This window comes from Tursiops truncatus, chromosome 3, assembly GCF_011762595.2.
Source record: "Tursiops truncatus isolate mTurTru1 chromosome 3, mTurTru1.mat.Y, whole genome shotgun sequence".
NCBI classification, from domain to species: Eukaryota; Metazoa; Chordata; class Mammalia; order Artiodactyla; family Delphinidae; genus Tursiops; species Tursiops truncatus.
Window position 1 is genome coordinate 62,247,528 of NC_047036.1, and position 24,634 is coordinate 62,272,161.

Here is a 24,634-nt window from a genome sequence, read left to right on the forward strand (position 1 = left end):
TGGGGTTCCTCCTGTCTCCTTGGGTGTCAGAGTCCCCCACCAGTGGCCAGCAGGCACCCTAGCTGTGGGGAGACACTAACTCCACCTCTTTCCATACCGCCATCTTGACTCCGCCTCCTCTCACCCTGATTTTTTTTTTTTTTTTTTTTGCGGTATGTGGGCCTCTCACTGTTGTGGCCTCTCCCGTCGCGGAACACAGGCTCCGGACGCGCAGGCTCAGCGGCCATGGCTCACGGGCCCAGCTGCTCCGTGGCATGTGGGATCCTCCTGGACCGGGGCACGAACCCGTGTCCCCTGCATCGGCAGGCGGACTCCTAACCACTGCGCCACCAGGGTAGCCCACCCTGATTTTTCAATTCTATTTATTTTTTTAAAATTTATCTTCATTGTGTGTTCCTTTTTGTATATGGCAGTTTGTAAATAAATGAAGAGACAAATGGGAGGTAGGTAGGGAGCTAAACAGCTAGACAGATAAAACAGAATAGCTAGATGGAAAGCAAAATATGAGGGGGAAAGTTGGGGGTGAGAGGTGGGATGAACTGGGAGATTGCAATTGATGTATATACACTAATACGTATAAAATAGATATCTAATAAGAACCTGCTGTATAGCACAGGGAACTCTACTTCACTTCGCTGTACAGTAGAAACTAACAAACATTGTAAAACAGCTACACCCCAATTAAAAAAAAAAAGCAAAATATGAAAAGAACTTGACAGAAAGTTATGTAGCCCCTGGCAAGATAAATAGATAAATAGGTTGTTAAGAAATGGTTTGTAACAGGTTTAAATAGAGTATATATATTTTTAAAAAACTGTAGGCTTTGTATTTATTTTTATAGGGCTATCAAATCCATAAAATACTTATTATTTTATATCTTTCCTATTACTATTTGTTATTTACCCTCCCATTTTCTTTATTTGATCTATCTTCCCCAATCTAGTAATTTCAAAAACAGATCTCACAGAAGGAAAGAAGGACGCCAACTGGAAAAGAGTCTTCTTTATCATCTCCAGGAAATACAAAACAAAATAAAACCTTTGAACACAATTCATGAGGAGAAAAAAAGATCCTGAACCTTTGTGAAGGAAATATTCTTGTATTGGGTTTTGCCTGGAATTTTTTTAAAAAATCAATCTGTATCCCCTTTTGGTAATAAGGTTCTCTAAGAGTAGAGTGGTCTCTGACTTGGAGGTAGCAGACTCTGCAAAGGCCCCTACGTGGCATGTAGAACCCTGGCAAAGATAACTGCCTGTCCCATCACGAGCTGAGTGCACAGCCATGTTTACGGTTGTGGCATTAGACAGTGGCCCCATGGCAGTGCTGACTGATTCACTCTGTTCAAGTTTCCAGTTATTTCATTTGATTACACTTGGCTGTGTTTTATGAGATGGCTGCAGTTGGCCAGGGTTGTTAAAGAAACATGTGCATTTCCATTACCAAAGTAGGTATCAAATCCTCGGCGGGTTGGAAGACATTCTTTCCTGTACATTCCCAGGTGCCATTTTCCGACCATGTGGGTAGCGTAGCCTGCTTCTTTTAGAAGCTGGGGCAGGAGTTTTTCATCCAGAGGAATGCAGCTGGGCTGACAGGGCCAGATTATTTGGTGCTGTAAACCTGTGTGGATCTTAAAATAGATAAACATAAAATTATGGATTAATGATGTTGAAACATTCTGAACAAGCAGATAAAGTGGTTGCCTAATTTACTATACATATGTGTAAACATGAATGTTTAATTCTATTTCTGTACCAGATTAAGGCATTTCTAAAAGGCATTTTTCTCACTTATTCAAATAAGGTAATAGACATAAATAAGAATTTGAAAGAAATGAATAAAAACAGTCTAACAAACATTAGATAGTTTCAACAAATATTTATCCAGGAACTATGTTAGAAACTGTTAAGTTTTCACTTCTTACCTCAAAAAAGTAGCCATAATATGAAGTGTGGACCTATCAAGGAAAAACTGTTCCAATTTCTATGCACATGAGATGTTGGTGTTTGATTAGAAAAAGCTTCTATAATCTTTCAAGACTTGATTTTTTAAAAGGGTATAATGAAGATAATGATTTGCATTTCTTATTCTACCTTACATAAAGCATAATTTCAAAAGACAGTGACCAACTTTTCCTTAAAAAAAAAAAAAGTGGCCATCTGATCCATAGGTTAGGAGCAGCTCCCACAAGTATCACCAGGGTGCAAGCACCACACAACTAATTTTAAGAAATTATCACGTGCTGAGTCTTGGTGTAATATTAAAGTAGAATACCCACAATTATATGAAAAGGTTATTAAAATAACCCTCTCTTGGGGACTTCCCTGGTGGCACAGTGGTTAAGAATCCGCCTGCCAATGCAGGGGACCCGGGTTCGAGCCCTGGTCCAGGAAGATCCCACATGCCACGGAGCAACTAAGCCCGTGCGCCACAACTACTGAGCCTGCGCTCTAGAGCCTGTGAGCCACAGCTACTGAAGTCCGCATGCCTAGAGCCCATGCTCTGCAACAAGAGAAGCCACCGCAACAAGAGAAGCCCGCGCACCGCAACGAGAAGTCCACGCATCGCAACGAAGAGTAGCCCCTGCTCACTGCACCTAGAGAAAGCCACGCACAGCAACAAAGACCCAATGAAGCCAAAAATAAATAATAAAATAAATTTATTAAAAAAAAAAAACCCTCTCTTTTTCAACTACATATCTGTGTGAGGCTAGATGTCCTTCAACGACTTTTACCAAAACAATATACAGTTGACCTTTCAACAACTGGGGGTTAGGGGCACTAACCCCTGTGCAGTTGAAAATGTAAGTATAACTTTACAGTTGGCTGCATCCAGGGATTCAACCACAGATCATGCAACATCATAGTACGTATTTAGTGAACAAAATCCACATATAAGTGGACCCTCACAGTTCAAATCCATGTTGTTCAAGGGTCAACAGTATTGCACAGGTTGAATGCAGAAGCAGATGTAACAATCTAGCTATCTTCTATTAATAGGAAACACGTACAAAAATATAAAACAAGGAGATTGGTTCAAGATAGCAGAGTAGAAGGACGTGCACTCACTCCCTGTTGTGAGAGCACCAGAATCACAACTAACTGATGAACAAGCATTGACAGGAAGACACTGGAACTCACCAAAAGAGATATCCCACATTCAAAGACAGAGGAGAAGCTGCAATGAGATGGTAGGAGGAGTGCAATCACAATAAAATCAAATCCTATAACTGCTGGATGGGTGACTCACAAACTGGAGAACAATTGTACCACAGAAGATTACCCACTGGAGTGAAGGTTCTGAGCCCCACGTCAGGCTTCCCAACCTGGGAGTCCGGCAATGGGAGGAGGAATTCCCAGAAAACCAGAATTTGAAGGCTAGTGGGATTTCATTGCAGGACTTCAACAGGACTGGGGGAAACAGAGACTTCACTCGTGGAGGGCATGAACAAAGTAGTGTGTGTATCAGATCCCAGAGGGAAGGAGCAGTGACCCCCATAGAAGACTGAACCAGACCTACCTGCTAGTGTTGGAAGGTCTCCTGCAGAGGTGGGGGGTGGCTGTGGGTCACCACAGGGACAAAGACAGTGGCAGCAGAAGTTCGGGGAAGTACTCCTTGGCGTGAGCCCTCCCGGGGTCTGCCATTGGCCCCACCAAAGAGCTTGTAGCCTCCAGTGCTGGGTCGCCTCAGGCCAAACAACCAACAGGGAGGGAACTCAGCACCACCCATCAGCAGACAAGCGGACTAAAGTTTTACTGAGCTCTGCCCACCAGAGCAACAGCCAGCTCTGCCCACCACCAGTTCCTCCCATCAGGAAGCTTACACAAGCCTCTTAGATAGCCTCATCTACCAGAGGGCAGACAGCACAAGCAAGAAGAACTACTATCCTGCAGCCTGTGGAATGAAAACCACATTCACAGAAAGATAGACAAAATGAAAAGGCAGAGGACAATGTATCAGATGAAGGAACAAGATAAGACCCCAGAAAAACAACTAAATGAAGTGGAGATAGGCAACCTTCCAGAAAAAGAATTCAGAATAATGATAGTGATGATGATCCAGGACCTCGGAAAAAGACTGGAGGCAAAGATCGAGAAGATGGAAGAAATGTTTAACAAAGACCTAGAAGAATTAAAGAACAAACAAGCAGAGATGAACAATACAATAACTGAAATGAAAAATAAACTAGAAGGAATCAATAGCAGAATGGCTGATGCATTAGAATGGATAAATGACCTGAAAGAAAGAATGGTGGAATTCACTGCCGCAGAACAGAATAAAGAAAAAAGAATGAAAAGAAATGAAGACAGCCTAAGAGACCTCTGGGAAAACATTAAACGCACCAACATTTGCATTATAGGGGTCCCACAAGGAGAAGAGAGAGAGAAAGGACCCGAGAAAATATTTGAAGAGATTATAGTCAAAAACTTCCCTAACATGGGAAAGGAAATAGCCACCCAAGTCCAGGAAGCACAGAGTCCCAGGCAGAATAATTCCAAGGAGAAACACGCCAGGACACATAGTAATCAAATTGACAAGAATTAAAGACAAAGAAAAATTATTGAAAACAACAAGGGAAAAATGACAACTTACAAGGGAATCCCATAAGGTTAACAGCTGATTTCTCAGCAGAAACGTTACAAGCCAGAAGGGAGTGGCACGATATATTTAAAGTGATGAAACGGAAGAACCTACAACCAAGATTACTCTACCCAGCAAAGATCTCATTCAGATTCGATGGAGAAATCAAAAGCTTTACAGACAAGCAAAAGATAAGAGAATTCAGCACCACAAAACCAGCTCTACAACAAATGCTAAAGGAACTTCTCTCAGTGGGAAACACAAAAGAAGAAAAGGACCTACAAAAACAAACCCCAAACAATTATGAAAATGGTAATAGGAACATACAAATTGATAATTACCTTAAATGTGAATGGGTTAAATGTTCCAACAAAAAGACACAGGCTCACTGAATGGATACAAAAACAAGACCCATATATATGCTGTCTACAACAGACCCACTTCAGACCTAGGGACACATACAGACTGAAAGTGAGGGGATGGAAAAACATAATCCATGCAAATGAAAATCAAAAGAAAGTTGGAGTAGCAATACTCATATCAGATAAAATAGACTTTAAAATAAAGAATGTTAGAAGAGACAAGGAAGGACACTACACAATGATCAAGGGATCAATCCAAGAAGAAGATATAACAATTATAAATATATATGCACCCAACATAGGAGCACCTCAATACATAAGGTAAATGCTAACAGCTATAAAAGAGGAAATCGACAGTAACACAATAATAGTGGGGGACTTTAACATCTCACTTACACCAAGGGACAGATCATCCAGACAGAATATAATAAGGAATCAAAAGCTTTAAATGACACAATAGACAAGGTAGATTTCATTGACATTTATAGGACAATCCATCCCAAAACAGCCGACTACACTTTCTTCTCAAGTGCACATGGAACATTCCCCAGGATAGATCACATCGTGGGTCACAAATCAAGCCTCGGTAAATTTAAGAAAACTGAAATCATATCAAGCATCTTTTCTGACCACAACACTATAAGATTAGAACTCAATTACAGGATAAAAAATGTAAAAAACACAAACACATGGAGGCTAAACAATACGTTACTAAATAACCAAGAGATGGCTGAGGAAATTAAAAAATACCTAGAGACAAATGACAACGAAAACACGATGATCCAAACCTTATGGAATGCAGCAAAAGCAGTTCTAAGAGGGAAATCTAGAGCAATACAATCCTACCTCAATAAACAAGAAAAATCTCCAATAAACAATCCAACCTTACACATAAAGGAAGTAGAGAAAGAAGACCAAACAAAACCAAAAGTTAGCAGAAGGAAAGAAATCATAAAGATCAGAGCAGAAATAAATGAGACAGAAACAAATAAAACAACAGTAAAGATCAATAAAACTAAAAGCTGGTTCTTTGAAAAGATAAACAAAATTGGTAAACCTTTAGCCAGACTCAATAAGAAAAAGAGGGAGAGGACTCAAATCAATAAAATTAGAAATAAAAGAGAGAAGTTACAATGGACTTCACAGAAATACAAAGCATCATAAGAGACTACTACAGGCAACTCTATGCCAATAAAATGGATAACCTGGAAGAAAACACAACCTTCTGAGACTGAACCAGGAAGAAATAGAAAACATGAGCAGACCAATTGCAAATAATGAAATTGAAACTGTGATTAAAAATCTTCCAGCAAACAAAAGTCCAGGACCAGATGGCTTCACAGGTGAATTCTATCAAACATTTAGAGAAGAGCTAATACCCGTCCTTCTTAAAGTCTTCCAAAAAATTGCAGAGGAAGGAACACTCCCAAACTCATTGTATGAGGCCACCATCACCCTGATACCAAAACCGGACAAAGATACTACAAAAACAGAAAATTACAGATCAATATCACTGATGAATATAGACGTAAAAATCCTCAAGAGTACTAGCAAACAGAATCCAATAACGCATTAAAAGGATCATACACCGTGATCAAGTGGGATTTACCCCAGGGATGCAAGGGTTCTTCAATATATACAAATCAATCAATGTGATACACCATATTAACAAACTGAAGACTGAACACCATACAATCATCTCAATAGATGCAGAAAAAGCTTTTGACAAAATTCAACACCTATTTATGATAAAAACTCTCCAGAAAGTGGGCATAGAGGGAACCTACCTCTACATAATAAAGGCCATATATGACAAACCCACAGCAAGCATCATTCTCAATGTTGAAAAACTGAAAGCATTTCCTCGAAGATCAGCAACAAGGATGTCCACTCTCGCCACTATTATTCAACATCGTTTTGGAAGTCCTAGCCACGGCAATCAGAGAAGAAAAAGAAAGAAAAGGAATACAAATTGGAAAAGAAGAAGTAATACTGTCACTGTTTCCAGATGACTTGATACTATACATAGATAATCCTAAAGATGCCATGAGAAAATTACTAGAGCTAATCAATGAATTTGGTAAAGTTGCAGGATACAAAATTAATGCACAGAAATCTCTTCTATTACTATTAGAAAGACAAATTAAGGGAACAATCCTATTCACCACTGCAACAAAAAGTATAAAACACCTAGGAATAAACCTACATAAGGAGGTAAAAGACCTGTACTCAGAAAAGTATTAGACACTGATGAAAGAAATCAAAGATGACACAAACAGATGAAGAGAAATACCATGTTCTTGGATTGGAAGAATCAATATTGTGAAAATGACTATACTACCCAAAGCAATCTACAGATTCACTGTAATCCCTATCAAATTACCAGTGGCATTTTTTACAGAACTAGAACAAAAAATCTTAAAATTTGTATGGAGACACAAAAAACCCCAAATAGACAAAGCAATCTCGAGGGAAAAACACGGACCTGGAGGAATCACACTCCCTGACTTCAGACTATATTACAAAGCTACAGTAATCAAAAGAATATGGTACTGGCACAAAAACAGAAATATAGATCAATGGAACAGGATAGAAAGCCCAGAGATAAACCCACGCACCTATGGTCAACTAATCTATGACAAAGGAGGCAAGGATATACAATGGAGAAGACAGTCTCTTCAATAAGTGGTGCTGGGAAAACTGGACAGCTACATGTAAAAGAATGAAATTAGAACACTCCCTAACACCATATACAAAAATAAACTCAAAGTGGATAAAAGACCTAAATGTAAGACTGGACGCTATAAAACTCTTAGAGGAAAACATAGGAAAAACACTCTTTGACATAAATCACAGTAAGCTCTTTTTTGACCCACCTCCTAGAGTAATGGAAATAAAAACAAAAATAAACAAATGGGACCTAATGAAACTTCAAAGCTTTTGCACAGCAAAGGAAGCCGTAAACAAGACGAAAAGACAGCCCTCAAAATGGGAGAAAATATTTGCAAACAAATCAACGGACAAAGGATTCATCTCCAAAATATATAAACAGCTCATGCAGCTCAATTAAAAAAACAAACAACCCAATCAAGAAATGGGCAGAAGACCTAAATAGACATTTCTCCAAAGAAGACATACAGATGGCCAAGAGGCACATGAAAAGCTGCTCAACATCACTAATTATTAGTGAAATGCACATCAAAACTACAATGAGGTATCACCTCATACTGGTTAGAATGGGCATCAGCAGAAAATCCACAAACAACAAATGCTGGGGATGGTGTGGAGAAAAGGGAACCCTCTTGCACTGTTGCTGGGAATATAAATTGATACAGCCACTATGGAGAACAGTATGGAGGGTCCTTAAAAAACTAAAAGTAGGGCTTCCCTGGTGGCACAGTGGTTGAGAGTCTGCCAGCTGATGCAGGGGACACGGGTTCGTGCCCCAGTCCGGGAGGATCCCACATGCCATGGAGCGACTGGGCCTGTGAGCCATGGCCGCTGACCCTGTGCGTCCGGAGCCTGTGCTCCACAACGGGAGAGGCCACAGCTGTGAGAGGCCCGCGTATGGCAAAAAAACAAACAAACAAACAAACAAAAAAGTAAAAATAGAATTACCATATAACCCAGCAATCCCACTACTGGACATATACCCAGAGAAAACCATAATTCAAAAAGACACATGTACCGCAATGTTCATTGCAGCACTATTTACAATAGCCAGGACATGGAAGCAACCTAAATGCCCATTGACAGATGAATGGATAAAGAAGATGTGGTACATATATACAATGGAATATTACTCAGCCATAAAAAGGAATGAAATTGGGTCATTTATAGAGACATGGATGGACCTAGAGACTGTGAAGTAAGAGTGAAGTAAGTCAGAAAGAGAAAAACAAATATTGTATATTACCACATATATGTGGAACCTAGGAAAATGGTACAGATGAACCAGTTTGCAAGGCAGAAACAGAGACACATATGTAGAGAACAAACATATGGACACCAAGGGGGGAAAGCAAGGTGTGGCGGGTGTGATGAACTGGGAGATTGGGATTGACATGTATACACTGATGTGTATAAAATAGATAACTAATAAGAACCTGCTGTATAAAAAAAATTAAAGTAAAAAAGTATAAAACAACGTCATTCTTCTTGTGTAATTCTCGTTTTGAAAAATACAGTTATTTTCCCCAAGTTATTTACATTAATATGTAATGGAATTATTATTGCTGTTTTTCAATGAATAAAAATATTTTAAAATTTCTATTTTAATTTCTGACATAGTAAATTTTGAAAGGTATAACCACACAAACGTAAGCTCTATGGGGTCTTCAATTTTTAAGCATGTACAGAGGTCCTAAAACCAAAAAGTTAGAGAAGGACGTTAGTCTGACAGTGATCATTGTTATGAGGAAAATAGAGAGGGAGATAGTGACAGGTGACTCTTTAGAGAGGATGGCAAAAGAAAGCTTCTTTGAGGAGGAGATACTTGAGCAGAAATCTGAATGAAATAAGAGAGTAAGAGAGAGCCTTGCAAAAATTTGGGGCAGAGCAATCTAGGCATAAGGAATAAGAATGCAAAGGCCCTGAACTTGCTAGGTAAGTTCGAAGGCCACATGGAAACCAGTGTGGCCCTTGTCACAGCTCCTGTGCTGAGGGATGATACTGCACCCACTGCTGGTGCACAAGGGGGGTCCTTGGTGGCTTCCCTCATTGCCTACCCAGACCCTCCCTTCCGTACGATGTTACCCCTCTCCCCCCCACCAATCCCTTGTCCTTGCTTAGCCAGGGAGGTGCTCTTCTCTGTAGGAAGCGGGGTGGAGTCTCACATTTAATTCTTCACCGACACTAGCTTTCCCTAGCGCTCACTGGGCACTCCTGATTTCCCTAGAATAAATGGGGCTCTGGGGACACCAAAGGTTGACAGTGCCAGTTCTCAACCCAGCCATGACTCTCTGGCGCCTCCATCAGCTGTCAGGTGGGTAGCAAGCAATTATTAATAAATGGTAAAAACAAAATGTGTTTGTAAATGATTTACTTGCTTTTATAATTTAAAGCATAAGAGCCCGAAGCTCAGAGAATTAAATCGCATCCCAGCTCTTTCACTAACCGTACACTAAACACTCAGCAACTGTCACGGTAATACTGTAAGCATTGTCATCAATAACACATCACGCCCTCTCACCTACATTTCAATACACTTTCTTGAGGAGATGGGGTGGCATTATACAGAACATGCACCTAAGCCTGGGCCTGCCCCCTGGAGTGGGATGTGGTACATATTAACATCAAATGACATGTATGCTGGTTCTAATCTATAGTTCTGCTGGTGCTATTAAATCCTGATTTATCACTGATTTTTTCAGATTCAAATATTGACTACTCAGACCAGACAGATTTTTGCCTCGTTTTGTTTTAAATTCATGGCAATAAACAGATACAAAGTAAACACAAAAACAAAACAAAAACCCTTCAAACTCACCATCTTTTCTTTTTAATTTATTATAAGCTATTTACTATTAAATAGTTTTCTCATAAGCTTTGACATTGTCCTGAATTTCATTTTTTTGTGTGTCTGTCCAGAGCCAATACCTTTGGAATTGTCCCTGCTGTTGCTTGATTTCACAATACCTTTCCATGCCCTCCTAAAAGAACCATGTGGAATATCTTAAATGTTAAATTAAAGTGGATTTATTTTGAAGGTGATAATATGTTCGCTATCTTGATTATGTGGTAACGGCTTCACAGGCATATACATATCAAAACTTACCAAATTGTATACTTGAAATACGTGTAGTTTATTGCATGTCAATTATACCTCAATAAAGCTGTTTAAAAATAAAAGTGAGTTTAAGTTTTCTATTTAGATTTTTATACTTTGCCTAGAAATAACTGGACACCTTCATTGGGATATATGCCAGATGCCCTTCATTTGACCTCCAAATCCCCAATCTGCCTTCTGTCCTGTCTCCAGCCTGGGAAGTTGACCTACTGGGGCCAAATCAAAGGGCTCCTGCACCTTCTGGTTCTGACTGGGTTCAGCCAATGGGGAGCCCAGACTGGGATTGGAAGGAGGGAAGAGGTGAGTGGCCCTGAGCTACCAGGCTGTCCGTATCCTGCAGGCCATCCCAAAAGTGGCCTTCTTTACAGGACTCTGTTTCTAGGTTCCGGTCACTCCTCTTTCCTTTCTTCCCCCTGGTCTAGGGGTAGTAACAGCTCCAGTGGGTTATACACTATGTCTTGTGTTTCCCCCACACATTCATACCTTTTCAAATAGTCCCTTTGCAAATAAACCCTCCCTAAATTATGCTAATTTGAATGTGCCATCTTTTCCCAGCTGGGATCCTGAATAATAAGGATGTTACAAAACCCAAGCTGGGAAAGGGAAACATTGCTCTCTAAACATACACACGCACACACACCCACATCCCTCACATAACAGAAGGATTCTGTCCACAGTTAACGCTAGAAGTTTACTCAATAGAAAATTAATCCCGGGTTCAAAAAACTTCATAATATATACTAATTGGCAACAGCAGAGGATAAAGAAGGATAATATTTTATGGAGTTCAAAAGACCCAGTGGAAATGAATGTTATGCGCAAATTTCTTTAAATGGAAAGGTCATCCATCACATGCGGAGAATGACCTCCGATCACTCTAAAGCCCTGCCAAGGGATGCTGTGCGATTCACTTTTCCGAGGCCACATGGGCACCACACCGGGTGGTCAGCTGAAGCCTGCCTCTATTACCTGCAATCGCACAGCGTAGGGAACATTCTTCTCAGTTCCTCAGAATTTATTCAACAGGACATTTTCATGGCATTACTGGGGGAGGGGAAGCCAAAGTCTGGATGATGGCCAAAAACATGTTTTGGGTCTGTTCAAACACTGTTTGAAGCAAGGAAACTGTAGTGTGTAGAGAAGCAGTAAACAGGCGAATGAATGCAGAGCTGGTTGCAACCCAGCACTTGAGTTTAGCACAGAACTGGAGAGCCACACCACGCTTCATGGGAAAGGATGACAAGACACCAAGGAGAATCAAAAGAAAAAATAAGCGTCACTTTGGCAACCCAACAGCATTCACAACAATTTCATTCTAACACCCATCTTCAGTGTTTGGAGGGTAGGTGTTGAATGGAGAGGTTCTATAGATAATACATGAAAGTCCAAAGGGGCTACTCTCTTTCTTCCACATGTAGCTATCTCTTCTTCACTAAACCAAATCTTTGAAAAACAGCTTCTCCTAAGATTTTACTTGACTGTCAAGGATTCCCTCCACAAAGGCAAAGGGTCTACAAATTCAGTAAAGGACCTGGCTTGTCTCTGAGTTCTTTCTATGAGATAACTGATGAGAAATCCTTGTTTACATGGTTTGTTGCATGTAAAAATTTATTTGATCCTGTAAGTTATTCTGTCCCCTGTAGACCTGGAATATACTATCAGAGTGGTCTCATGAGCATAAAAGAAAAAAACCACTCTCCTGAAGGGGGGAGGAGGAAGATGGTTCCCACATCAGAACCTCTTTATTTCAGCTACACTTATAATAAACTCTCCCAGGGGCCAGGTGACCCACTGCTACATACGTGGCAATGGATGCTATTTCTCTCCAAACCTCAATAGCGTTGAGATAACTTCCAGATGAACAGAGGAAGATTCTATCCTGTCAGTCTGACCTGTGCAAGATGAACTCATTGCAACCATGTATTTGTGCAATACCTCCTCCTGCAATACTTGAAAAACCAGAAAAACAGGCAGCTCTACTATTCCACTTTATACACCAGAGAGCCTAGAGGGAAGCTTCATGACCAGAACACAATCACAGAACAGGCTGGTGGCTGGCCAGGAGTTCGGAACTGCCAGCCTGGGCCTGGGCCAGAACAGTACAGGTTTTAACCATGGTCAAGTACCACTCAGGCCACCTTAGGGTTTATCCCTGGAGATGCCCCACAGAACAAATGGATAGTGGAGAATCTGCTCACTTCCCCCTAAACCTTCTAAAAAGCCATCAGCTGCCCATGCTGCTGAAGCCAAGAGCTACAGAACACACATTATGTGTGTTAGGGGCCTGGCTTTGCCATCTGGCCTGGTCCTTCAGAACTCAGGCTGCAGAGCTGGCTGGTATCACTAGCAGTTTTAAAGGTCTATTTATTTTGGTGCTGATTAGCAAAGAGTGTAAATCTGACTAAACCACAAAGGTATGCTGTTTGTAAAAGGAATAAACAAGGCAAAAACTGTTTTACTGCCTTTCCCTGTTTAAATTATAAATCCAACCAAAAGTCCAAAATGAGAAGGAAGGAAAATATGGAGGAAAAAGACTTTTTAGAAAAGTGATATGCTTAAGGGAACAAAAGCAGAGTTACCAGACAGTAACAGCTTATGCTCAAAGTGATTCTTGGAATAATAAACCTCAAATGTCAATCAACCAAAAATTCCCATAAGTCAATGGGTCATATTCCACTCAACCCCAAACTTATTTCCTTATTTCCTCTTTTCCAGTTACTTGGGAAGTAAAAAGGTAAAGATCAGATTTTTTTTTTTTTTCCAGTATCTTCAACACTTGCAGACTAAGGCCTCCAGCTGCCCCTTTCGTTTTGGGAAAATGCTCCTGGGCTCTGGCTAGGCTTAGGAAGGACACCTGGCTTCAGCAAAACAGAAGACCCATCACAGCAAGTCATCCCCAGGGTTCTCTGCGTTAAAACCCTGATGTGTTTTAGCAGGTGGCCATCTTGCTTATCAGTATGGAGCTGATGCATCCTTTACTTCTCCTCTTAAATGAGCACAGGGATAAAGACTAGCAAGTTCTTTATCTTTGGAGGCACCTATGGCCTCTGGACTACATGCTCCTCTTATCACTCACACCTTGGATGCCTTTGCCAGGAAGTCATATGAACACTCCTAATGACTACATCTTTCCCCAAGACTCACCCCTTTCTTCCAACTCTTGACTCCTCTTTGCCCCACTTCTAATCTTAGAGTCCAGGGAAAGGTAACCAGGGACAAGAGACACTGAGAGGCAAGCACTTGGAGGGCAGGCAGGATACTGAAGACAATGAGAAAAAGCAGCAGGGAGGTGAGGGCAACCCCAGGATGAACGGCTTCCTCTTTCACGCCACAGTATGCAATGCCCTATTCTCCCTGCAGCCGTGGGTTTTCCCTGCTCACATTCTTCAAGCAAACTTGAAGCAAAAGTCAAAAATTACCCACAATGCTCCCGCACAGCCTCCTTCCTAGAATTCCTGTTCAAGGTTCTGCTTCAGGTGTGAGTGAAAAGGCGTGAAAGTGTCTTGTCCATTTGTCAATGTGATTAAGAGAAATGTGGCGTGGGTCCCTTAAGAATGAAACCTTGGCGTCATCTTTCATTGCTTCTAACCTCTGCCAAGGTTTCAGAGTTCTGGTGGAGTGGCCCCCTCAGGTCCCAAGGTAAGAATGTTCCCAGGTGAGGACCAAAGTTACTTTACTCTTTTTTTTTCCCAGAAGGAAGTGTTTCTACTAAGGCCTACCAGTTTTGTTACCCTTTCACCTTTTAAATTTCTTAAAAAGGAAGCCAGGGCGCTAGAAATGACCTGTCAACCCTAAGCAGTTAAGACAGTGAGCTCTTTCAGGAAACGCACAGGTGTTAAAACACTTAGCACGTTCATTCATTTACTTGCTCAACACCAGGTGCTTCTCCAGGTCAGAGACAAGTGAGGCAATGTCATGGAGAAGCCGGACCTGAGAACAGACAACCACGCTTAAAATGTGAACTAGGAGTGCAGAGGTGTAATGAACATTTTGTGCTGAATAAAGTCAATTTGTAAGAATAAGGAAATTCAGTATTTTCAAGTCTTTTGTTTGAACTAAAAGGGGTATGAAAATTCTATTAGAAAAGCTGAAGTATTTTTATTATTCTCCCACTCTTATAAACATCTTTATTATATGTGGTTTTTAGTTTTTATTTTTTTGGTACCCCAGGTGGGACACGAACTCACAATCCCTGGCTTAGGATGTGTGTGTTTTTTATTGAAATATATTTGATGTAAAACATTGTATAAATTTAAGGTGTAACACATGTTAATTTGATACATTTATACATTATGATAGGATTGCCATTGTAGTGATAATTAGCACTTCTATCATATTTTATAATTATCCTTTCTTTTACAGGTTGGAATCATTAAGTTCCAGTTTCCTAGCAAGTTCAATGGTTATAATACAATATTATTGTCTGTATTCACTACGCTGTGCATTAGATCTCTAAGTCTTATTTGCTATGTGTTGCAAGTTGGTACTCTTACACAACTGTCCTAACTCTGTCCTAACAAAGACAATGTAGTACTGGCATAGGATAAACATAAGGATACAAATACAAATCACATATCTGAAAAGGGTTTAGTATCCAGAATATATAAAGTGTTGGCAAGGAGGTGAGGAAATTAGAACCCACATACATTGTTGATGGGAATGCAAAATGGTACAGCTGCTATGGAAACAGTTTGGCAGTCCCTCAAAAAGTTAAACATAGAGTTGCCATATGATCTAGCATTCTACTCCTAAGTATATACCCTAGAAAACAGAAAAAAATATATATGTTCATACAAAACTTCTACATGGATGTTCACAGTGGCATTATTCATAATAGACAAAAAATGGAACAATCCAATGTCCATCAACTGATGAACGGATAAATAAAATGTTGGTGTATTCACACAATGGGATATTATTCAGCCATGAAAAGGAATAATACATATTACAACATGGATGAAAGGACATCTATTGTATGAGTCCATTTTATATGAAATGTCCAAAATAGGCAAATCCACAGAGATAGAAAGTAGATCAGTGGCTGCCAGGAACTAAGGCAAGAGGAGAATGGGGAGGAATTGCTAATGGGTTTCATCTGGGGTGATGGAAATGTTCTGAAACTAGACAGTGGTGATGGTTGCACCACCTTGTGGATATATGAAAAACCAATGACTTATATATTTAAAATGATTAATCTTGTGGCATGTGAAATATAACTTAAAAATACATATATAGGGAAATAAGCATATCATATATTGCTGGTAAGAACGTAGATTGATACAACCTACTGAAGTATAATTTTGCAATATTTATCCAAATTACAAATGCCTCTACACTTAAACCCAGAAAATTCCTCTTCTAAGAATTTACCCTACATATATATATTCAAACATGTGCAAAATGACATAGGTACAAGGTATTGACTTCAGCATTCTCTGATATATCAAAAGGCTGGAAACAACCTGCATGTCCATCATTCAGTGACTAGTTAAATAAATTATGATATATCCATCTACCAAAATATTATACAGCCATAAAAACTAATGAGGATGCTCTTTATGTAACAATATGAAATTATTTCAAATGTTAAGTTAAAAAAAATGAGGTACAAAACATTGTGAAGAGTATGCTATCATTCTGATCATTTTGGAATTTGTAGAAATAGGGAATCACTATGCTGTATACTAGGAACTAATGTAGTGTTATAGGTCAGTTATACTCCAACAAACAAACATACACAGAAATAGAGATCAGACTTGTGGTTAGCAGAGGTGGGGGGGAGGATAGATTGGATGAAGGTAGTCAAAAGGTGCAAACTTCCAGTTATAACATAAATAAATACTAAGGAAGTAATGTACAACATGATAAATACAATTAACACGGCTGCATGTTATATATGAGAGTTGTTAAAAGAGTGAACCCTAAGTGTTCTCATCACAGGAAAAATTTTTTTCTTTTCTTTTTTATGAGATGATGGTTGTTCACTAAACTTACCATGGTAATCATTTCATGGTGCATGTTCATCAAGTCATTATGCTGTACACCTTAAACTTACACAGTGCTGTATGTCAATTACATTTCATTGAAATTGAAAAAAAAAAGAACCCCCCAAAAAAGAGTATGCTACCATTCAAATCAAAGGAGAGGGATGAATATCTACATATATATTTGCTTGTATATGCATAAAATACTTTTGGAAGGATATATACAATTTACATAGTGTTGTTTGCCTCCAAAGATAGGTAACTGTATGCCTAAGGAACAGAATGTGTGTGTGTGTGTGTGTGTGTGTGTGTGTGTGCGCGCGTGTGTGTGTGTGTGTGCACATACACCTGTGTATAGGGAGAGATTTTGAAACTTTTGAGTTTTTAAACCATGTGAATGGATTTCCTATTCAAAATGTAAATAAAATATAGATTTTATAAAATATTTTTAAAATAATGAATGAATGAGTCATAATGCTGTGGGAAGAAAACTAACTTAAGTATATTGAGACCTGAATTTTAGTTCCTGGATTACCAGTAACTACTTAGTTCATCTGCTGATCAATCTCCCTCTCCCCTCCATCTAAACTCTATGAATTTTTCACCAACGTATGCAAGTTTTAAAAGGTTCAAATGTGAGGATTCGGAACAATTAAACGTCTCAATATAAAAGGTTGAATTCATGTTCCTTTTTAAACAAGTGCCTAGCCGCGCAGCAAGCAGCTCGTGCAACTTGTAAGGCAGTGCTGGGCAAGATTAATCTCTCTTTCTACCAGTAGATGGAGACAGTGGGTAGATAATGTGCTTTTGCCAAGTTAGAAACTTGCTCTAGTGAACACAGGAGCCATCGAGTCAAAAACATTTACAGCTAGAAAGAGCCTTAGAGTTCAGCCCAACTCCAGTATTTTACAGACATGGAAAATGATGTCCTTCGAGGTCAGAGTCTGAAGGCTGACATGGCAAAGACTGAAATCCACATCTCACAACTCTTAACTGGTCCTCTTCACTAAATACTCTTATAAGCTAAAAACCTAAAATTCAGCATTTATTGGGAATACAAAATTCAATCAGTCAAAACTTGTTTATCACTTTGCACTTTTCTAATCTAAAGTTAGATGATTAAGGAAGGTGGCACCTCTATTAAAGCATGATTGTTAGGTTCACAGATACAACTATTAAGCAGTTCTTTCAAGTACCTAATTTTGAAATAGTCAACAAATTTCCTCATTTTATTGTCTAAAATTATGCACAACACATGACTCATTTTGAAATGAAACCTCTCTCCCCATTTTCACTTTACATTTAACATAAGGAATTCCTAACTTGAAATCTAATGGGTTAATTTTTTTCATCGAGATGTTTAGGAATGACCTATATGTCAAAAAATAAGAGAGATTAGTTAGTAAATATGAAGCAGCTCTTGCGATGATGTTTTTAATAATTCTGAGTAGGCGATGTAGTGTAGTGGTTATAGAGCTACTGCCTGGTTCAAATCCTGATTCACAACTTACCAGCCCTGTGACCCTGGGCAACTTTCTTAACCCCTTCCTCAGTTTCTTTGTTATCAGATAGGGATGATAATAGTAGTACCTACTTCATCGGGGTGCTGTAAGAGTTAAATTAACTAATACATGTAAAATGCTTAGAATGGTACCAGAATATAGTATCTGAGGCCAGTGAGGCTCCTTCGCTCTCCCAGAAATACTGACTCTTTTAAAAGAGGATGGTTGCTAACCAAAGGTAATTTCTAATTGAGTCTCTTGAACTCAAACAGAACAGGGGAGAAAAGCCAAGCAAAATGTTTGGGGAGGCTAGCTTGCTACACTGATTGGCCTCTAAACACTTTTGGATAAGCAGCCTCTACCTTCACTTCTTAACCTCAGGGTACTCTAAATACTCATTTTTTTGTTTTGTTTTGTTTCTTCCCAGGATGGAATGTTGGTGACTGATCAGGGAGGATGTTCAGAGGCAAAAGCAGTCTGAACAAGTTTTTTAAGTGTGGTATTTGTTTTCCTTTTCAAGACTGTTGGAAGGGAGGAAGTTGGAGAAATGAATGGCCCTCCCATTCTTCTGCAATTTGAGTTCAGTTCTCTTACTTCAGATCAAATGCAGAACCATTTGGGCAGACCCTGTCTTCCCTCCTTTCCCTTCTTTATTCAGACGCTCTTGTACTCCTACAAAGTGTCCAGTGTGACATTTGCATCAGAGCAGAGATTCCTGATTCCACGTAGCAGCCAGTTAGAATTGCGGAAAGTACTTAGGGCTGATGGTGAAGGGAACCATCCTTTACCTCCACTGCAAACCTTGACTTACTTTTCACTCCGTAGTAAAACGCTATCATTTCTGTTTCTAAAAGTCTTCAGACCACTGTGCTAATCTTTATTGCAAGTGAACCCTCCCTTCCCTTGATCTCAGGACAACATGAGGCTAGGGTTGATCTGAAAGGCTACATGAACACAGATTTGGGAGGGCAAGGTTCAGGCACATCCCTGTGACTTTCACAGTAAGGGCCCAAAGTATGGCTGTTGAACAAACAGTGCATACAAACTACCTGTTTATTGTATATTTAACATGGTCATAATCACAAAATGTCAATCTTATTCAGATTAAGAAAAAAGAAGAGTCCAATTTTAGAGGCCTGAGATGACTAGTGGATGCAGGAAAGGCACAAAACCCAGTTTTACCACTTTCTAGCTGTGTGATACTGCCAACTAAAAACTGGCACTTGTCATCTGACTCTACAAGGACTAAGTCACTGGCCACTACAGCCGCTGACCTTCAACCCCCCCTCCGAGAGGAGTTCAGGGTGGAGATCAGGAGCAAGGCGCTCTGTGCTCTAGGAAAAACTGGCAGGACGGGCCTTCAGATAGTTAGATATTTTCAGGAGAAGGTTTTATCAGCCCAATTCTTGCACCTCCTCATATCTAGAAAAGCACTAAAATCATTAACAGTGACATCTGCTCCTCGTGACTAGCAGCAGGCCTCCGAGAAAACGTGTACTTGACCGTACGCACCCCCTTCACTAAAGTCATATGTAACACTGACCTTTCCCCCCACCTCTTTGGAGCAGTTTCTCAGAGCTATCTGAAATGCTGTCTCCCAGGCTATAGCCCTCACCTTGCTCCAAATAAAATTTCATTCACAACTCTTACACTGTGCACTTTTTTCAATTAATAATTCTTAACATGTCATTGAACCTCTACAGGTTTACTGCCTAATGTGTAAAAGGGGATTAAAAATAACAGCTAGCTCACAGGCTGTTTCAAGAATTAACTTTAAAAACAGTAAAGCACTATGCAAATGTTCTTGATATTCTTCGTTATCTAATGTATGCGTGCTCTCTACAAATATACTTTACTCTGTTAACTACAGAGAAGTTTTAAAAGAGATAATGAAGATGCTCAGAGGAGTTCAATACAGGTTACATCTGAACGGAAAGTCAGCAGCCCAAGAAAAATCAACTTGGTTTTCACTGCAGGGCTGCTGAGAACTTGGAAAAATAAATCTTTGGTCGGGCAGTCCTAACCTATGACCGCTGGGTTTACAGAAACCAAAAGCGCACCCACTGCGAGCTCTCCTTCGTTTTAACGCTCCTCCCCACCCAGCTTTCCTGGCTCCCCATCGCTCTCTGCTTCACTCCTGGGTGCCCCGCCTGCTCGCTCTCCATCCTCCCACTTCAAGACCGCTCGGCAAAGTCCATTCGGACCTTCAGCCTACTGACTCGCAGTGCCCCGCATCTGGCATTGCCCAGAAACCCCTTCACCCCGACCTTTTGAAAACGTAACACAGAAACACCACCCGGAGAGGTGGGGCGCCGGGGGAAGAGCGGCACCCTGGAGCCGGGCATGCGCAGAGGCCGCCGCGGGCTGCGGGCCTGAGCGAAGCAAGTACAGAGCTGCTAGGGCCAGAAGCCGTCTCTTTGGGACCCGGTTCGGGGAACCGATCCCGGCTGGTCGGCACCCGCCCAGGGCTCGAGGCCCATTTCCAAGAGGCTCGCGGGCCGGCCGCGGGCCGCCGGGGGCGCTGCGTACCTGGTAGCGACCGGTGAGCAGCTGGCTCCGCGACGGCGTGCACAGCGGCTGCGTGTAGTAGTTGTCTAGCAGCACCCCGGCGGCCGCCAGCGCGTCCAGGTGCGGTGTGCGGATTTCCGAGCCGTGGAAGCCCACGTCGTTCCAGCCCAGGTCGTCCGCCAGCACGAAGACGAGGTGGGGCGGCCGGCCAGCCCCGGCGCCTGAGACCGGCGGCGGCGGCAGCAGCAGCAGCAGCGGAAGGACGGCGGGGAGGAGCGGCCTCCGCGGCCCGGGGCCTCGGGGCAGGCTCGCCGCGCTGCGCGGGCCCATCCTGCGCCGCCCGCGGTGCCCGCGCCTGTGGCGCCCCCGGGCCCCGGGCACTGCTTATAGAATCAGGAACTGGGCGGCCGGGGCCTGCCCCGCCCCAGCACGGGATTTCACCCCTAGCAGGCCGCAGGCAGGAGAGGCCCGGCGCCAGAGCCTCCGCCGCCTCTGACCCGGGCCGGGGCCGGTGTGGTGGGGGAGGAGCCAGAGAAGAACTCGGGCAGCCCTTGCTGCCGTGCTCCGTTGATGCTTGATAGGAGCTAAGATCTCTTATCTTTCCACCGAAGAGCTTTGCCTCGTGGCATCGTAAAAGAGGAGCAGATTTGTTCTTTGTACTAACTCTTCACAGCTTACAAAGCATATTTCACAGCCCTCATCTCTTTAAATCTCGGAGCAACCCTGGCAGCTAGGAATCACAATTATTGCCTTTTTTCTTTTTTTTCCAGAATAAACAAGCTTGTGTAGTTGGTGGAGCCTAACCCAAACCCAGTTCCGACTCCAGATCTTGAGCTACGAGGTTTTAAAGGTCGTGAAAGAATCATTTCTAGCAGAATTATTTCTAGCAAAAGAACCCAGCCTCGTGCAGGTGCGGGGACGATGAAGAGGCAGAGGTCTGGGTGATGTTTCCGATTCATTTAAGAATAGCGTACGCCTGTGAAGCCATTTCCTCCCCACTAGCAAAAAGGGGTCAAATACACACTCCGACTGCACGGTGCCCTTTTGAAGGTGCAGTTTTACTTAGGTTGCCCTGGCTCTTGATTGGCGTGCTGTGTGGCCATTGAGTAGCTTATTAGTTTGTCCGGTTCATGAGCCCTTTAAGAGCTGGCTCCCCCAGAATCAAGTAGTGAACCAAAGAAGTATAGTATCTAATTTGCCTGAAATAACCTGTGGATGGAAGGAAAAATTCCCTTAGCCACATGCTCATTGAATTGAAGTTAGCCTTATGACCAGTATATTCCCATTGTCATCAAGACTCTGTCTACTCTGTGTCTGGAGATACACAATAACTGTTAACAGTAGTAGGGGAAGAAGTTTTGCACAGCATCCTTTCAAGTTACCTGCATCTGATTCCATGGGAATCGTTTTACAACTTTATAGGCTGTAGATAACCGGTAGCGATGGAAACTAATTCTTGTTTATACAAATGCAAATGAATTCTATCCAGTGGAATGGCATCCTCACCACCTCCGGAAAAAAGTTTTGCCTCCACTTACACATTTATTTAATATTCCTGATCTGGTCCTTGGATTGTCCTTTGAACTGGTGTTAACACCTTACCTGTTTTCTCATTAATGTTAAATAAAATCTTTAACATGTATTCATTTTTATATATGTATTAGGGTCACGATTTTATCTTTTTTTGAAAATTATTCTTTAATATGTGGAATGTTTCCCTCTTACATACATAGAATTTTTTTTTTCTTTGTATGAAGTAGATTAGTTTATGTTACATCCACTTTTCACCACTGGTGGAATCAATGAAATTTAACAGGAAAAAAAATTTTAATTTAGCATTAAAGTAAAAAGAAAAATTTTGAAGCGCTGTTTGACTCTCATTAGGTTAAGTCTTGAAAATTCCATTTAAAGACCCTGTAGGAGATCTTATAGGGCTGAGAATTTTCCACGGTGGCACTTGTACGCCCCTCTCTCCGTAACTGTTCCTCTCTAGGCTTCCTGATAGAAATCAAACTGCCGGAACAATGGCTGCTAATCTGCAGGAACAATTCCTCCTTTGACCAACTGCTCCAGAAACTACTAAACTTTCACTGAGCCTTCCCATGTCCTGAATGTTCAAATAAAAGCTTATGCAACTAGTGCTCTGGAAATGTGCACATCAGCTAATTAAAAAGCTAATTAATTCTATTTTTTATCTATGTATTGAACACCCATGATGTGCATACCGGCTAGTTATTGTAAAATCTCTGAAATGGAGTTAGTCTGTTGTTTCCTAATGATTAGATTCAGATTATGGGCTTGAGCAGAAATACTGCAAAAACGATGTTGTCTTCTCAATGCTTCATATTAAGAGGCACATGTTGATTTGCTTTAGTATTTGATAACTTTGTTAAGGCCACCATTTCTCCCTGTAAAGTTACTATTTTCCCCTCGTAATTAATCATTATTTTATGGGGAGATACTCTGAGAATATGTATGTATTCTGTTATTCCTAAAACTTTTGCTTATTGGTTTTAGCACTTGCTAAAACTAATGCTTCTTGCTTCAATCAATATTAGGATGATTGCCAAATGGTGATTTTCTAATTCTATCATTCTTTCTATAATTTATCAGTTGTCTTTCTACTGTAAGGAAGAACTTTGCATTCTTCCCCATTTGTTTATTTATTTGTATCACTCTGAACTCATAGATTATTATTTTAATCAGTATGCTATAATACTTTATTTCAGTGCTCAACTTTCCTCTGATTTGGCCAGTGGGAGCCCCTTCAGTCTGGCTCTTGTATCCTTTTGGCATGTCCTCTTTAATCTTTGAGTACTCCCTCACTTCTTTTTTTTTTTTTTTGCAGTACGCGGGCCTCTCACTGTTGTGGCCTCTCCCGCTGCGGAGCACAGGCTCCGGAAGCGCGGGCTCAGCGGCCATGGCTCATGGGCCCAGCCGCTCCACGGCATGTGGAATCTTCCCGGACCGCGGGACGAACCCGTGTCCCCTGCATCGGCAGGCGGACTTTCAACCACTGCACCACCAGGGAAGCCCATCCCTCACTTTTTGATACAACAAGATATTCTAGATTCATCTTGTACTTTTCCTTCCCTAACCCTGGAATCAGCCATTTCTCCAAGGAACCCCGATTCCTTTTAGTGGAGGATGGCTTCTAGAAACCAAGATCTGTGCTATAGGTGTACTCATTGTTACTGGGCTGTCACTACTTGTAGGACCTCCCACTAAAGATGGAAACTAGGACTTCCCTGGTGGCTCAGTGGTTAAGAATCTGCCTGCCAATGCAAGGGACATGGGTTCAGGCCCTGGTCTGGGATGATCCCACATGCCGCGGAGCAACTAAGCCCGTGCACCACAACTACTGAGCCTGCATGCCACAACTACTGAAGCCCGCACACCCAGAGCCCATGCTCCACAACAAGAGAAGCCACTGCAATGAGAAGCCCACGCACCGCAAAAAACAGTAGCCCCCGCTCACCGCAACTAGAGAAAGCTCACACGCAGCAATGAAGACCCAACACAGCCAAAGATAAATAAATAAATATATATATATTAAAAAAAAGATGGAAACTAGATATATGTGTACACATATACATTATTTATATATATATACACACACATATTATATAGATACATATGTATAGATATAAAACCATGAGTTCATAGTGAACACCTCCATTTTCCCCTCTTCCATATGTGTATGGGTTGTATCAATTTTCACTATCACCAGCCATTAAAAAATACTATGCTTTTTAATTTTTGCCAATCTGATAAGAGAAATGGTATTTCAGTATAGTTTTTGTTTGTTTTTCTTTTTGTATTTCTCTTATTATGAGTAAGATTAAACATCTTTTCATATGTTGAAGGGACATTTTTACATCATTTTTCTGAATTGTCCATGTCATTCTCAAT

General features: G+C 41.1%; 1 protein-coding gene across 3 annotated transcripts in view; it reads right to left on the reverse strand.

Moving 5' to 3' along the window:
• ARSB (arylsulfatase B) overlaps positions 1–21,238 on the reverse strand; it is a 187,940-nt gene extending 166,702 nt beyond the window's left edge. Inside the window, exons 1-2 of one of the 3 annotated variants that reach the window (XM_073802236.1) lie at positions 20,744–21,237; positions 1,441–1,627 (exon numbers count right to left, since the gene is read on the reverse strand). In XM_073802236.1, the coding sequence (XP_073658337.1) occupies positions 1,441–1,627; positions 20,744–21,052 (496 nt within the window). In that variant the 5' untranslated portion in view covers positions 21,053–21,237. Of the gene's footprint in view, positions 1–1,440; positions 1,628–20,743 lie in introns of all 3 variants that reach the window. The other 2 variants (XM_033852966.2, XM_073802235.1) reach the window with 2 other exon arrangements.
• Positions 21,239–24,634: the final 3,396 nt, after the last annotated feature.